Source organism: Lissotriton helveticus, chromosome 10 (assembly GCF_964261635.1).
Source record: "Lissotriton helveticus chromosome 10, aLisHel1.1, whole genome shotgun sequence".
Taxonomy (NCBI): Eukaryota; Metazoa; Chordata; class Amphibia; order Caudata; family Salamandridae; genus Lissotriton; species Lissotriton helveticus.
The window spans coordinates 416,085,239-416,101,700 of NC_136071.1; the positions used below are offsets into that span (position 1 = coordinate 416,085,239).

A 16,462-nucleotide genomic window follows, 5' to 3' on the forward strand; every position below is an offset into this window, starting at 1 on the left:
CACTACCTTTTCAACATAGCCACTCATACACCCTCTGAGTTAACCAAACATCCATTCAAACAGTCACTCACTCACTCTTACAGCCACTCACATATTCACTCACTCACTCTTACAGCCACTCAAACATCCACTCACTCATCAATACAGCCACTCACACAGTTACTAACTCACTCATACCACTACTCGCACACCCACTTATTCACCCAAACAGCTGGAATGGAATGGAATTGGATTTGTAAAGAGCGTGGCTACCCGGGGGCATCCCAGCGCTGAGTTGTGGACTGGCTAAGGAGCAGGGGTGGCCTAGGGAAAAAGGCAAGTTTTCAGGAGTTTTGGGAATTTCAGTAGGTTGGCTTATTTGCGAATGTTGAGGGGGAGAGAGTTCCAGAGCTTTGCGGCGTTGTAGGAGAATAAACGTCCTCCTATTCGAGCCTTCCTAATTCTGTGAGTGTTTGCGAGGAAGAGGTGGTCAGATCTTAGCGCTCTGTTGGCTTTGTAGGGGGTGATCAAGGCTCTTAAGATGGGGGGCCCTTGCCCTGAAGGGTTTTGTGCGTTATGCAGAGAGACTTAAATTTGATTCTCTCCCGGATGGGGAGCCAGTGGAGGGAGTTTAGGGCGGGTTTGGCTGAGGACCGTTTCTTTGTCCCTGTGAGCAGTCTGGCTGCCGAATTGTGGACGAGTTGGAGTTTGTTTATGACAGATTCCGGTGCGCCTAAGTAAAGGGCATTGCCATAGTCCAGTCGAGATAAGATGAGGCCCTGAATGAGAAGTCTCTAGGAGTGAGGTGGTAATAGGGGGAGGATTTTCCGTGCAGTGCGAAGCAGGCCAAAACAGACACCGGCGGTTTTCCTGGCTTGGGTTTGGAAAGTGAGATCCTGGTCGAGCCAGACACCAAGACTTTTGATTTCTGTTTATGGTAGGGGGGCTGGCCCCATGCATGCCGGCCACAAGGATTTGGGGGTGAAAGTAGCTTTGTTGCCCAGCACCAGAAGCTCTGTATTGTCTCCGTTGAGTTTGAGAAGGGAGTTATTCATCCAGTTGAAGATTTCTGAGAGGCAGGACCATTGTTTTCAAGGGAGTGATCCGGCTGGTTTAGCGAGATGACCAGTTGAGTGTCGTCTGCGTAAGTTATCAGTTTAATGCCAAAGGGGGCAACGATGTCTTCCGATGGGGACATGTACACATTGAAAAGTGTAGGGCTCATGGACGAGCCGTGTGGCACCCCACATTGGAGAGGGAATGCTCTGGAGTAGACGTTGCAATCGGAGACCTGATAGGTTCTGTTTCCTATGAATGATTTAAGCCATGCAAGGGCCGACCCTGTGACTCCCAAACTGCTGAGGCGGTGGGTCAAAATGCGGTGATCAACCGTATCAAAGACTGCACTTAGGTCCAGGAGGATCACCGCAGCTGAGCCTCCTGAGTCCAGGATTTTCCTTGCCTCTTCTACAACTACCACCAGGGCGGTGTCCATGCCCTGGCCAGGCAGGAAGCCAGTCTGGGAGCAGCGTAGAAGGCCACTGGCCTCCAGGGAAGGTGGACAGTTGTAGGTTGACAAATTTTTCTGCCCCCTTGCCAATTCCTGGTAGTAGAGAAATGGGCCGGTAGTTGGCCATCTCCAGGGGATCTTTTTAACAGCGCTCTTACTGCGGCTTTTTTCCAATTGGGGTGACAGTGCCATGTGATAGAGAGGCATTGATTAAGTTAGTGATCGAAGGGGCAATGGTGGGTGTCACTAGCTTCAGGATATTAAGGGGAGCCGGACCTAACAGGGAGACACTTTTTATTGATTCTAGGATAGGGTGGAACATCTCCACTGTGAGGGGGAGAAGGAATCTCGGTGGGGAGTAACATTTGGAAGAGCTTGGGGAGTGTGTGCTGGTATTTGATCAAAGGTTAGGAGGGTTTTTAGAATATTTTGAATTTTCATCAGGAAGAATTCTGCCAGTTCGTTGCATCTGTGGCCTGTGGGATCGGGGGTAGGATGTGGGTCTAGTGTTTTCAAAAGTTATTTGACGATACAGAATGTTTCTCTTGATGAGTTGGCGGAGGTTTGTATTTTCCCTTTGAAGAAGGCTGCCTGGGTTGTTTTTAGAGAGGCTTTATAGGACCTAATGGCTGCTCTGTATTCTGTTTTTTTGTTGGTGGCCCAGTGTTTCCTACATGACCGCTCTAGCTTTTTGCATTGTAGTTTCAGGTCACAAAGTTCTGGGGTAAACCAAGGGGACTTGAAGGGTCCGCTTTTTTTGGGAAGGATTTTCCTGGGCAATACTAGGTCGAGTGAGTTTTCTATCTAGGTTGTGAATTTCTCGTCTGCTACCAAAGGGTCTGGATTGTATGTGGGAGTGGTGATCTCGAGTTTATGTCTCCATTCGTCAAGGGGGAGTTTGGACCAAGGTCGTACTGGATTACGTGGAACCTGTGCCTGGGGGGTCTCAGTGGTGATTAGCCATGTGAATGGGACTAAAAAGTGGTCTGACCAAGGGATAGGTAGGGGCTCTCTAATTCTTAATGTGGTGATGTTTGAGAAGATAGGATCTAATAGGTGTCTTTTTACATGGGTGGCTTGAGGGCTCTTCAGATGGAGGTCGTAAGAAGTCAAGTTGAATGCTAGCTCGCTTGCAGCTTTGTCTGAGGGATCGTCACAATGGAGGTTTAAGTCTCCGAGCAGGGTAAAGTTGGAGGAAGTGCTGGCTCGAGAGATGATAGTTTCCGACAGTGAGGTGCATAATTGCCCCAGTGCGAAAGAACAGTAACCTGGGAACAGTGTTCCCAGGTTACTGTCCTTTCGCGCGTCAGCTACTTACACAACCACTTATTCACCCATACAACCATTCACACACCCATACAACCACTCACACATGGATGCAGCCTGATTTTATAATAAACAAGATCTAAATTATGCAACACATTCTTGGCAGTATTATTTTTACCCATTTCAGCAATAAACATGTATTTTGTGAAACCTGTAAAATATATGACACATGTAATAGCTTCATAATTATGCAGCATACAATGCAGCCATATAATCACATAATTCTACAGGCATTTGCCATCGGCCATTGTTTTACAAAAAACAGAGTGATGGCTACAATACCTAAATTAATTTCAACCACTGGCAATCACTCTGGCTATATCCCAAACCATCGCTTTTTGCCCCCATGCCACCTCACTTTGGGCCAGCCTTAGGCAAATCAGTCTTGACCCTGCTCCAATGGGAACAGTCTAGCTCAAACTGCCAGACCAGGTCCTTCCTGTACCGCAACACAAGCAACCCAGGATTGGTTTTGCCCTGATTAGGGATCTTCAAATGGGTATAGCTTAAATCCAGTGGCACAGTGATCACAAAACCCACGTCTGGACATACCCGTCATCATTAGGGCAACAAAAACATAGTGATAGATAGAATACTTAAATTAAACTCAGCCACTGGCAATCACTCAGGCCACATCCCAATCCATCACTTTTTGCCCCATGGCACCTCACTTTTGACCTAGCCTTATGCAAATCAGTCTTGACCCTGCGCCAAGTGAAAAGTCTAGCTCGCACTGCCAGACCAGGTCCTCCCTGTACCACAACACAAGCTACCCAGTACCGTTTTTGCCCTTATAGGGATCTTCAGATTGGTATAACTTGGATCAAGTGGCACAGAGATCACAGAACCCACGTCTGGACATACCCATCACAATTAGGGCATCAAAAACATAGTGATGAATGGAATGCATGTATTAATCTCAGTCACTGGCAGTTGCTCTGGCCACATCCAAATCTGTCCAAATGCTGTATTTATTTATTTTCCCATTGTTACTAAAACAAATTATTCTAATTTACACTTTGTCCACCAAAGACAAGCATCTCAAAAATGTTCACCATTCTCAATGCGCTTCACTTTCTTTATAACTCTTCAATACAAAATAGTTGACATGATTGCAGAGATCTGAAGCACAATGCATACTTAACACAAAACTACCACAATGTTGCTGTGAGCAGAAACACACTGCCAGAAACCCCACGTCCACTAAGTGTTTCACCATTACAAAAAGTTACTGTTCATCCACAAAACATTTGGCTCAAAAAGTTCCTGTGTGTAGTTTGGCTCTTAAGCGATATAACTTTTTTTTTTAGACGTACCGTGGTGTGGCCATTGCCAGGCCTTAGCCCTGGAGTACACAAAGGCTGGAGAGATCCTGAAAAATGAGTCCTCAGACGTGAGACTGGCCAAAGTTGATGTAGCGGAGGAACAAGAGCTGGGCAGCGAGTTTGGTGTGAGTGAATATCCAACCCTGCTCTTCTTCAAGAGTGGCAACCGGACCAACCCCATTCAGTATTCAGGTAGGCAGGGGACTTTGCATTGCTATAACATGTGGGAATTTTTTTGTGTGGGTAAGTTATAGTCATTCCACTCACAAGCACACTGATGAGGGACTGTAAAACAGGCTGTTTAAATGAATAATTATATGTTATGTTATGTGATGTTATGTTATGTTCTGAACTTTTTTGTAGCGCACGACTCACCCGGGGGCATCTTGGCTCTTACCTAGTGAAAAGAGGGGAGGGCAAAACCGTAGATGTATAGATTCAGAACAGAAAGGTTTTTAATTGTTTCCTAAAAGCGGTATATGAGGTACATTTGCGCAGTGCAATGGGCAGTTGGTTCCAGTACCATGAGGCAAGGTACGAGAAGGCTTTACCTCCAGTGCGACTGAGACGTATTCGAGGGACTTTAAAAAAGGGCTAAAGAATTAGATCTGAGGTTACGACCAGAAACCTGTTTAATAAGTTTCTTTTGTAGGTAGTAGGGGCCTTTGTCATTTAATGCATTAAATGTGAGGCAGCACATTTTTAAATTGGATCGCTTCTTCACTTGTAACCAGTTGAACTCTCTCAGCAAGGGGCCTGAGGGCGAACCTGGAGGACGATTCAAAAACACTCTTGCTGCGGTGTTTTGAATCACCTGCAATTTAGCAAACAACGTCTCACCACTTCAGCTAACAGTGCATTCCCATAGTCCAGGTGGCTGATCACCATCACCTGGACCAGGGTTCGGCAGATAGGGCAAAATATTACGTAGGAGACATAAGCTGTAATAACAGGAGCTGGTGGTGGCAGAGATGTGATCTTTCATTGATATTGTCTGGTCCAATTTTAGACCAAGAATTTTCACAGATTGTGTAGGAATAGGGGCATCTCCCAGCTGGCACGGCCACCAATACTCAGTCCAGATGGTTGAGACTTTCCCCATTAGCATAACCTCAGTTTTGCTGGGATTCAACTGGAGGCAGTTCTCCATCATCCGCTCCAAGACCACCGAGATCATCTGTGGCGTCCCACAGGGATCTTCCCTCAGCCCGACGCTCTTCAATATCTACATGGCACCACTCGCCCACGTCGCACGACAATACAACCTCAACATCATCTCCTACGCAGACGACACCCAGCTGATCATATCCCTCACCAAAGACCCCTACACTGCCAAACCAACCTCCATAGAGGAATGAAGGCCGTCGCCGAATGGATGAAGGACAGCAGGTTGAAGCTGAACTCAGACAAGACGGAGGTCCTCATCCTCGGCCCCACCCCATCAGCCTGGGACAACTCCTGGTGGCCAACAGCGCTAGGAACAGCCCCAGAACCCACCAACCACGCACGCAACCTGGGGATCATCCTCGACTCCGTCCTCTCCATGACCAAGCAAGTCAACGCCATCTCCGTGTCCTGCTTCAACACCCTCCGAATGCTCCGCAGGATCTTCAAATGGATCCCCTCCGACACAAGAAAAACCGTCACCCAGGCCCTCGTCACCAGCAGGCTGGACTACGGGAACGCCCTCTATGCTGGAACATCAACCAAGCTCCTGAGACGGCTGCAACGCATACAGATCGCCTCAGCACGACTGATTGCCGACGTCCCCCGACGCACCACATCACACCCCACCTGAGAGGCCTGCACTGGTTCCCCGTCAACAAGAGGGTCACCTTCAAACTCCTTATACACGCACACAAAGCCATACACAACACCGGACCAGCATACCTCAACGACCGACTCAGCTTCCACACTCCCACCCGCAGCCTCCGCTCTGCCAGCCTTGCCCTCGCCACAGTTCCCCGTATCCAGAAAAAAAATGCAGGCGGCAGATCCTTTTCCTACCTCGCCGCCAAGACCTGGAACACTCTCCCTACCACTCTACAACAGACCCAAGACCTGCTGGCCTTCAGAAGGCTCCTCAAGACCTGACTCTTTGATCAGTTGCAGCCCTCCCACCCCCCTAGCGCCTTGAGACCCTCACGGGTATGTAGCGCGCTCTACAAATGTACTGATTGATTGATTGATCATCCAATTTGAGATGGCGAGCATACCTGCAGAGAATCGGATTTTCTCAGCTTCTATATTGGGGCCAATTGGGAACATCATCTGAGTATCGTCAGCATAGGAGATATTATCTCGAACCCCAATGGTTCTACGATTTTTGCCAAAGGGGTCATATAGACATTAAATAATGTTGGACTTAGAGTGGAACCCTGAGGTACACCATTATCGAGACGAGATTTCTTGTAGGGTCCAAGCAATATCGTTTGCCATCTGTCCGACAAAATATTCTGCAGCCATTTCAAGGCTGTGCCTCGGATACCACATGAATATAGTCTCTCAATGAGCAATGAATGTGAGATGGGAACAAATGCCGTGGAGAGATCTAGGATCCTCCCGCATCCATTACTTGCCTTCAGGAGTCTGTCACTGCTAGGATAGTGGTCTCAGTGCTACAGACCAGACAGAACCCAGATTGTGAGGGGTCTAGAATTTTATTAGACTCAAGGTAAGAACTTAGCTGCCTATTTATTATGGTTTCCAATTGTTTGCCCAGCAGGGGTGACAGAGATATTGGTCGATAGTTACTGAGTACCTGCGGGTCAGCTGTTGGTTTTTTCAAAATAGGTCGTACATATGCTTCTTTCTATGGGGTGGAAATAATGCCTGATTGAATTGAGCAATAACATTTTTTATGGATTTCCGGAGCACAACTGGTGGATAGAAGGGCCATAATTTTGGGAGGGCAAAGGTCACAAGGCGAACCAAATTTAGCAAAGGATAATGAGTTAATGATCTCCTCTAACGTAGTTGATTCTCTGATCGAGAGTGGTGGCTGTCGGTGTTTTGGCTTCTCCTAGTCCTATAGGAGTTTCCGGCTTCAGAGGCTTGGTGGTTGGAAAATTGGCATAGATGAGTGCAATTTTTTCCTGAAAGTAGACTGCTAATGAGTCGCATAGTTCTTGAGGTTCAGCAGGGGATTGTCTACAAGCTTGAGGTGATACAAAGTCCTTAACTATGTTAGAAAGGGCTTTGGATGAGTTACAGGACTATGTCAATTTAGTTCATGATAAAAGTTTGCCTGGCCATTTTTATATTCTGATGATAGCTGGACAGAACTAGTTTGTACACCTGTCTGTCCAGCGGATCTTTACTGAGTCTCCATCGTCTCTCCAATGTCTTGCACTTATATTTATCCATTTTTAGCTCCGCAGTGTACCAGGGGGCTGATTGCCGTCGCTGGATTGGGCTACGTTTACTTTGAGGGATTTGGAGTCCAGCGCTGTCACTAAGGCAGCGCTGAGACACCCCAGGGTATTTGCGCGCTATGTAAGTTGCCTAAACATAAACATAAGACCAAGTTGAAGACTTCCAACATTCCAGAAACGTTGGAGTCGTCCGAGCCACTCTCTGGTGACTGGGGTGGAATTCCTCATTGAAAGATTCAAGAGATAGATTATGCCAGGACCTACGCAACTCCTTCTTACACCCCGCATTTCCTGCTAATGTCGTAGCGGACTGAGATAAACTGGAGAACAAGACCATAAAATGGTCAGTCCATTTTAGGGGATAGGAAGGGTAGCAGGTGAGATGGTCAATATTGGTGAAAATCAAATCTAGGGCGTGGCCAGCCCGATGTGTGGAGCCAATACACCTTTGGGAGAGTCCAATTAAATTGAGACTAGTTATAAGATTGTTCACTTCTGGATTGGCAAAATCTTCGCCGTGAAAGTTAAAATCCCCCACAAAACACATTTGTTGGAAGCTAAGACTTGCATGTTTATTTGCTCAATCAAGTAATTGGGAAAGTTAGCTCTTGGTCCAGGAGGCCAATAAATTAGCGCTCCATTTCAGCTATCCGAGGGAGACATGGTTATTTTAAAAAATACCCAGTTCCGAGCTATCGTTACATCTTACCTTCCCTATCTAGATGAATGAATTTATATCCGCCCGGGATGGCTAAATTAATCGATGGATGGTTAGTGGGCGTTAGCTAGGTTTCAGTAAGGAAACATAGCTCTGGGGAGTGGGAAGTAATCATATCCCGTATTTCAATGGGGTGTTTTGCTAAAGATCTTACGTAGCATAGGATATACTCAGGACTAGTTTTATCTTGGTCAGGTTTGTTTTTTGGATACGGCATACTAGTCATAGTCAGATTTCTTTGGAAGCAGCAGGTTCTGCATGCTACCGGCCCTTCTAGGAAAGTTGAAAACTTTCTAGGACAACAAATGTTGATAGAATGATTAATTTGTTCCCTCGTTCTAATATCAAGTAGGGTTTTAGCAGAGTAGGTTAAGCGGTTGGTGGTTCAGGCACTTACCGTAATTTGAGAAGCGTTTCCTGCCTCTGGGCTCGTTCGGGCGTGGACGAGCACAGACGGGCTTGCCTTTGGCACGCCTGCTGCACGCGTGCACTGCGTGTAGGCGCTAATGCAGTCATTTATCCAGTTAGGGCAAAACAACTAGCCGGCTACCTGTTGATTACCCCCAAGATGGCGTCACCGTCAACCGGCAGTCTTCTAATGTAGCCAAAGTGCCCCCTGGTCAGCTGCTAGATCGGCTGTTGCGGGAGTGTGTGTAAAGGCTGAACACTAATTTAAAACAGTACAAGTGATTATTTTAAAAGCAGACGCAAGTGCTGGTGCGAGTAATTACAGTGACTCCCGGCTTTCGCCTCAAGAATCACTAGGTGAGAGCTTTGCGCGCTAATGTAGTCTTTTATCCAGTTAGGGTAAAACAACTAGCCCACTACCTGTTGATTAGCACCAAGATGGCGGCACCGTCAACCGGCAGTCTTCTAATGCAGCCAAAGTGCCCCTCAGTCACCTCCTAGATCGGCTGTTGCGATGAGTGCGTGGAAAGGCTGAACACTAATTTAAAACAGTACAATGAATATTTTAAAAGCAGACTCAAATGCTCATGCGAGTAATTACATTGACTCCCGGCTATCGCCTCAGGAATCACGAGGTGATAATTATAAACCATATTACTGTATATCCGACTGGAACAGACCATAAGGATTCAAAAGTCTAGTGATGGGTATGACTTGTGTCATTCCTAAGTGTAATTATGCCTTCATTTCCTGATTTTTGCTTGCAGTTGTATCTCAATGTCAGGCTACAGGCAGTCAGCCTTCAGGATTTCCTCATGCTAACAATTTTGGTAAAAAAAGAATACAGTAAGAATTACAGAAAGAGTGAGTTTTGGGTCAGTCTCCTTGAGCCACTAGCTTTTATGTATTTGTTATGATTTGCCATTGGGTGGATGGGCTGTCAATTGAAGACATGCCATTTTGTTTGCAAGGTACCATTTGTGTTTCCAGTGTGTATTCTTTGATGTATTTGCTTGTCCAATGCAAATTAAATTTTTGTTGATGATTTATGTTTAGTAATTGTGTGGTTTTTTAATGCAAAAAAGACACAAGGCTGTTTACTAATTGCCCTTACAGGTCCATATGTTTTACTGTGCTGTCATATTAAAATGATGCTGGGGGTCGTGGCCAAGCAAAATGGCTGAGTGGACGTGATCCACCTCGGCTCCGTAGCCACAAAACAGCCGGACGGTGTTTGCTCTGAGTGGAGGAGCTGGAACTGCCGGTCCTGCATCGAGATGGTGGCCTGAGGCAGGGGAGCCCGGCGCATTCTTTTGCAAAGGCGCACTGACCTTTTTGCCAGCTTTCTACAGCGCGGCCTGAGGTGATGCCGGAGACAAGATGGCACCGTAGTTGCTCTTCAGGCAGGATCCCAGAATGGCTCGGCCCCGCGGAGGCAGCATCGACTGGGGCGAAATTGGGAGCAGTCTGCTGTCCTCCGTTGTGTTAGTCGGAGAGGCTGCTGAAGTTTCCTGCATTCCTGCTGAGGCCCCGGTGATGTGCGGGCAGGACACTTGCGGTGATTAACGCCTCAGCAGGAGATCCCCCTGACGCTAAAGACGTGACCAGGAAGTTAGGAAGACACCAGGGCACACTAAATTTGAGCAGTGGGGGCATTTTGGGGGATCCCCCCTAAACAGCACTCTGTCGTGGGGGCATATTAAGGCCAGAATATTCACAGTGTGGCCAGGCCATGGCAGTGCCTGACTTAGGATGGCGCCCAGAACAAATCTTCATTGCCGCTGTGGGGGACTTTAGAGTGAAAAGGACTGGTGAGGGGAATGTTTTTCTGCATAATGCTTCTTCAGCTTAACCTCCACCAAGTGAATTGAATGCTGGAAAGTTGTAGTGTTCCCACAATCTAAGGCCTGCCTACTCTGACTGGCTGATCTAAAGATGGCTTCCTACCTTGACTCATGGAAGCATTGATGCCGACCATACTGCTGCCCATCAGCACTTCATTGACTTTCTCCATTGTACACGGGGTGCTCTCGAGCCGGAGGAGGCGATGCACACTTCACAGAACAGGTGCGCGCGGCAGCCCTTATGCCACCAAAAAAAGTATCTAACACATGTCCTACCTCATTTCGTCAGACGTCAGATGCCGGAACGCTGTGCTGCCGCTGTGCTGTTGCTGCCGCGGAGGAGCCGCCCGAGGCACCCAGGGTTGTGCTGCTGCTGTGCTGTTGGTGTCCCGGAGGAGCCGCCCGAGGTACCCAGGGCTGTGCTGGGGTGTTCTGTTGCTGACGCGGAGGAGCCGCCCGATGCACCCAGGGTTCCCGCCGGCAACGGCTCCGGCTCCAAACAAAAAAAAACCACCAAAAAAAAGCTCGTGAAAATTCCCCCCCCTCCGCCGCGTCCTCACTGCCTGCTCCACGGCGGTTCGAGGGTCGATCCAGGGGGCTGGCTGCTGGAGCGCGGGCCTGATTGCAGGACCACAGGCACAGGTGCGGCGGAGGAGCGGAGAGGAGGAAAGGCGGCTAGTGTATACCAGCAGCGGCTGCCATGGGACCCGACTCCAGCCTGCCCGCCAGGTGAGATCCAGACCAGACCAGTTGTGCTCCGTGTTGTGCTACGCGTCCTGGGATGTGTGGCTGTGACCAGTGACCCGGAACCCAGGGGCCAGGATAACCACTCCAAGGGTCCAGTGGGTCCAGTGGGTCTAGTGATGAGACCTGTGGTGTGGTGAGGATGGCCCCGGGCCACAGGAACGCTGAGCTGACTACCGGTCACCGGGGGCCGTGCAAATTTTGAGTGGAGAGCACGTGTTTGCCTTCCCTGCAGTCACAATCAATTACCATCAACCCACGGCGCCAGTGCACTGCGGGCCGTACTCGCCATTCCATCATTGCTTCAGAGTCCGCCAAGTGGCAAGCCAGCTTGCTACCTGCCATTTATTAGAAGGCAGGAAAATCTAGGAGTGCGTAGTGTGGGTAGAAGCCGCAAAAGGTGCGGCAGCTGAGGCAACAGAGGCGGAAGCTTCAGCAGCAGAGGTGCTGTGCACAAACCCTTTGGTTACGTCTTTGTTTTTTAACCCGCCAACCCTGCTGTAAAGAGCAACCGCAGCATCAAGAACAACAGCTTTTGAAAAGGTTTGCCCTCAAACAAAGGCCACCATCAGGTCACTTTATCACCGCAATTTACAATTAAGGGAACAATAATAATAAAAAAAATATATGTATATAAACAATAACAAAATCTGTGACCTCCAGATTATTAAGCAGGATTAAAAGCATCGCAAATAACTCATACTGGAAATGAGATCTGGGAAAATGCGACAACCTGCGGAAAGCAAAAAGACCCCAAAAAAATCGAGGAAGCCAAATGCGGAAGACAAATTGACAGGGGTCCTGTTGAGCCCTAGGGAGAGGCTGGTTTCAGCACCAACCCCAGAAACAACATTGAACCCCACACGAAAATATGGGCTCCTAAAATTCTTTTATTAAAAGGATCTAATTGCTGTGATTTATGCACCAACAGCTGAGGCCAGTAAAAAGCCCCATCGTCCCAATTAACGCACCTTCCCCAATGGCTAAAAGCCCGTTGAACAGGATCAGCGATCAACAAGGATCAAATTTCTCTCTGCAGCCTCGGGGTTCTCTACCCCAGGGAAAATCAGCGGTTGTTACCACCCAAGTGCACCATCCTAACCCCCCCCCCCCCTCAGGGGCAAAAGAACGTTCTGAAGTCTCAAAGGATATCACGGATGATATAACACAGCAATTGGGGTTTTTAGTATTTCAGTAAGGATGGGCGCACTACCTAGTGTTTACGTTGTGATATAAGTTAATAAGTTTAGGGTGAGGTGCGGTAGGGCAAGCAGATAAGACCCCTTAACCATTCAATTGTGGGTTAGTCACCTAACCTACGAGACAATGAAGAACTGCAATGCCCTCGCACCCAACATTTACGGTGTTATAACAATTTATATAAGAGTGAATAAGATTCTAAGTAAAGAGCCCAATTAAGACAATTGCAATCCTGTTCAGTTTCTTTATGAATTAGATGTAGGTTTATTGGTTCCACAACCAGCCGACACGTGTTTCGTCACGTGAGAACAATCACTGCGACTCCTCAGGGCTTAAGACACGATCTAGTATCCTATAGGTCTGGCGTGATGTGTCTAGGCAGTCAGTTTGTGTGGACAATAGATGATCCCACCCGTTTTGATTGCATATGGGTGTTGTAGGAGAGAGAGAGAAGAAATGCTTCAACTCTTTTACAGCAGGAAAACCACATGCTTACTTAACTTCCCATTTTAGCGAATATCTAAAAAGAGCATTTATAGATTACAGAATGGGTATGCACATCTCGAAGGATCTACTACCATCCTGGAAAGGTACCTACAAGACGGAGCAATGTCGGCTATGGGGTTACAAAACAGAAACCTTAGCCCATTTTCTTTGTGTATGTCCGGCATTCACGGCACAGAGGCTACGACTTCTGAAACCCACCTTTAACGAGCTAAAGATCCGTTCCTGTAGACAAGCCGTAACAAGTTGGTTTGGAGGCAGTTCTATAATTCTGGCGTGCCCGGGAATCAAATTCCTGGCAGAGGTGAAAAAACGTCTGGGCCAAACCGAACAGGAGGCGAAGGCCAATGAGGCAGGACATTATGGCCACCCTAACTCCAGGGACTGTAAAGGAAATCTTGAACCTGCAAAAACAGACTGAGAGCCCTAGACAGGTGGAGTGTCTCTGGATGAAAGTTTTAAATATTGTTTTACATTATTTTCTAGCTGTGGCGCAGTAACAATTTTAGTAAAACGTTTACATTTTGTACTACTATTTTATCATGTGAAAATTGTAATAAATTAAATTAATTATGCAATAAACCTTTTTGACTTTGACTTTGTATCTAACACGGTCTCCATCTACTTCGCATCAGCTGAAAAGGGAACCAGCACAGGACGGAGGAGAGCAGACCTCCCCGATGGAGCTCACTAGAGAAGACCTGGTGGCTGCACAACCAGAAAGCAAGATATACAGGCCTCTCTGGACCAATTAAAGACTGACCTCTCTGGCCAGATCTCTTTTCTCCAGAAATATGTTGATGCCGCAGGGTCCAGGGTGCTGGAACTGGAGGACCAGTCACAAGCACTTGATGACCGCACGAAAACAGCACGATCTCTAGTCGCAAATTCATTAGGTTCTCATGAAGACGGAGGATCTCAAAAATAGATCCTGACGAGAGAACATATGCAGCCAAGAGCTGGAGGAAGGAGCGGAGGGACCACACCTGGGACCTTCGTAGAGGGCCTATTCGCCGAGAAACCAGCAAACAGGAGAGCAGAGGCGCACACAAGATGTACTAGTTAAGCTACACTCTTTCACAAAGAAGCAATCCTACAGGCGGCACAGAAAAAAGAGGAGACCTCCTTTCAAGGATATAACTTTGCCCTTTACCAGGTTTTGTCCCCCTCCACATTGGCACGTAGAAAGCAACTGCGGCCAATAACAACAAAGCTACTGGAAGACAACATCCGCTATAGATTAACTTTTCCCTTTGGACTCGCTTTTGAATATAACAACAAATCAAGACACACCACAGAACTGGAAGAAGGCCAATGCATTCTAGGCCTCCCTATCTCAGTCAATGATGGGAATCTAGGTCCTGTGACAGGAACAGGTGCACAGCAAGGAGGAGCAAGGCTGTGGCCCACAATATTTTTTATTTTTTATTTTTATTGAACAACTCCAGTGTATACAGAGATGCAAAACACAAACAGACATAAAAAGCATATAAGATTTATGCAACAAAAGCGCCATAATGATATATCATAAGAAAAGAGAACACAGAATATAATAAAAAAGTGTGCAATTTGGTTCTTGAAATAAAGGAAAAAAAGAAACAAAGAGAGAACAGAGAGAGCAAGACAGGGCAATTACATACATATTATCTGCCATGATACAGAAAATAAAGCGAACTTTTTTTTTTGTTTTTGTTTTTTTAAGCTCTCAGTTTGGCATTAATTCTGTGCTCCAGGCTGACATGGGAGACCAGATCTTATCACCCAATCGATTAGATTTCCTGCCCCTGGTGGAATAGATTGCTTTCTCATAATTATATACACCCAAAAAGCGGGTTAGCCACATTTGAAAGTTAGGCGGGTCGGGGTCTTTCCAACGTGCAGCAAGTATGATTCTATATACTGCTGTTCCAATGAAGAGAATAGCTTCCTCTTCTGAGTTTAATTTTAGCGTACTATCATATCCGAGCATATATATTGTGGGGGAGTCTGAGAGTTCATGCCCAAAGACCTCTTCCCAAAATTCCCAGATCATTTTCTTAAATGTTAAAAGCTTGTCGCACTCGTAAAACATATGCAAAAGCGTAGCTGGGCCAGTGTTGCATCTAGGACAGTCATCGTTTAATCTCTTCCCCCATGCATGTAGTTTAGCTGGAGTGAAGTACAAATTGTATATAGTTTTATACAATTGTGCTTTTAAATTCGATGATAGCAACAAATTTGAGGACAATGCTAGAATCATATCAATGTCAACATCTGAGTTATCTAATTTACCGGCCCATAGGATTTCGGTGCGTTCTATATCATCTTGTAGGTTCTCAAGCAGGGAAGTGTAAATTGTGCCAATTTTAGTAGAAGATTTATTAATACTTTCAATAAGCGGTACGTTATCCCATTTAGTACTGGGTAATTTAGAGCTTACAATGGTATTTATTTGAATAAATTAAAAATAGTCAGACCCGGAAATATTGAACTTGCTTTGAAGATTAGGGAAGGTTGCATGTTTGTCATTGCCTAGAAAGTCCCAGAGTGTGATAATCCCCAGTCTTTCCCATTTAGTTGAGATTACATCATTAACATGCTGAGGGAGGAGTGATGAGTGCCAAAGTGGAGTATATCGATTAAATGTAGGTATTTGCATATGTTTTGCAGCTTTCGACCAAACTTTCCATGCACTAGAGATAGTTTTAAATTTAACCTTCTTAAAATAGCTAGGTTCTAGTTGTCTCAAGAGGAGCCCTTTGGCCTTTTTACCCAGTGCTAATTCAAAAATTGAGGGTATATCCAGTTCCTCTGTGTTTTGAGCGGGAGGGGCAGAGTTGATTAGAGGTGCCAGTTGTTGAAGAAAGTCCGCCCAAAAAAAAAATAGCATATGTGGGATCGCTAGACCACCTCTGTTTTGTGGTAGGGTTAAATATTTCAAAGATCTCCTAATCTTGCCGTATTGCCAAATACATTTTGAAATCTGAGAGTCAAGAGCTTTCATATAATTATCTTCAATTAACAAGGGGATGGCACGGAATAAATAAAGTACCTTGGGTAGGACATTCATTTTAACATAGTTCCCCCTCCCTATGATTGAAAGGTGAAGGCTATTTACTCTGTTTAAGTCTTGTTTAATAGTATTTATTAGAGGTCCATAATTGATTTTAGAGAATGTCTGAGCTAATGCATACCCCTAAATATATAGCATTATTGGTTCTCCTAGGGTCGATACAATGTATTTGTCAGTACATAAAATCACTGTTTTCCCTTTATTAAGGGAGTATCCAGAATAGAATCCAAATAAGTGCGTGATTGCCTCTATCTCTATGATCGCCCCAACTGGGTCAGGTGTTAAGATTGCGACATCGTCAGCATATGCTAATACCTTGGACTCATATATTCCTGTCACAACTGGTTTGATTCTCACATTGTCTAAAAGTTTTAATAACAAGGGAAATAATGTAGAGGGCAAATAAGATTGGGGAGCATGGGCAGCCCTGCCGGGTTCCCATGATATCTTGATGGAACCTGATTCGAACCCCATAATT

General features: G+C 46.3%; 1 protein-coding gene across 4 annotated transcripts in view; it reads left to right on the forward strand.

Moving 5' to 3' along the window:
* PDIA2 (protein disulfide isomerase family A member 2) overlaps window positions 1-16,462 on the forward strand; it is a 1,068,054-nt gene that overhangs the window by 14,514 nt on the left and 1,037,078 nt on the right. For all 4 annotated transcript variants that reach the window (XM_078662895.1, XM_078662896.1, XM_078662898.1 and 1 more), the window contains exon 2: window positions 4,126-4,332. In XM_078662895.1, coding sequence (XP_078519021.1) covers window positions 4,126-4,332 — 207 coding nt within the window. The remainder of the gene's footprint in view (window positions 1-4,125; window positions 4,333-16,462) is intronic.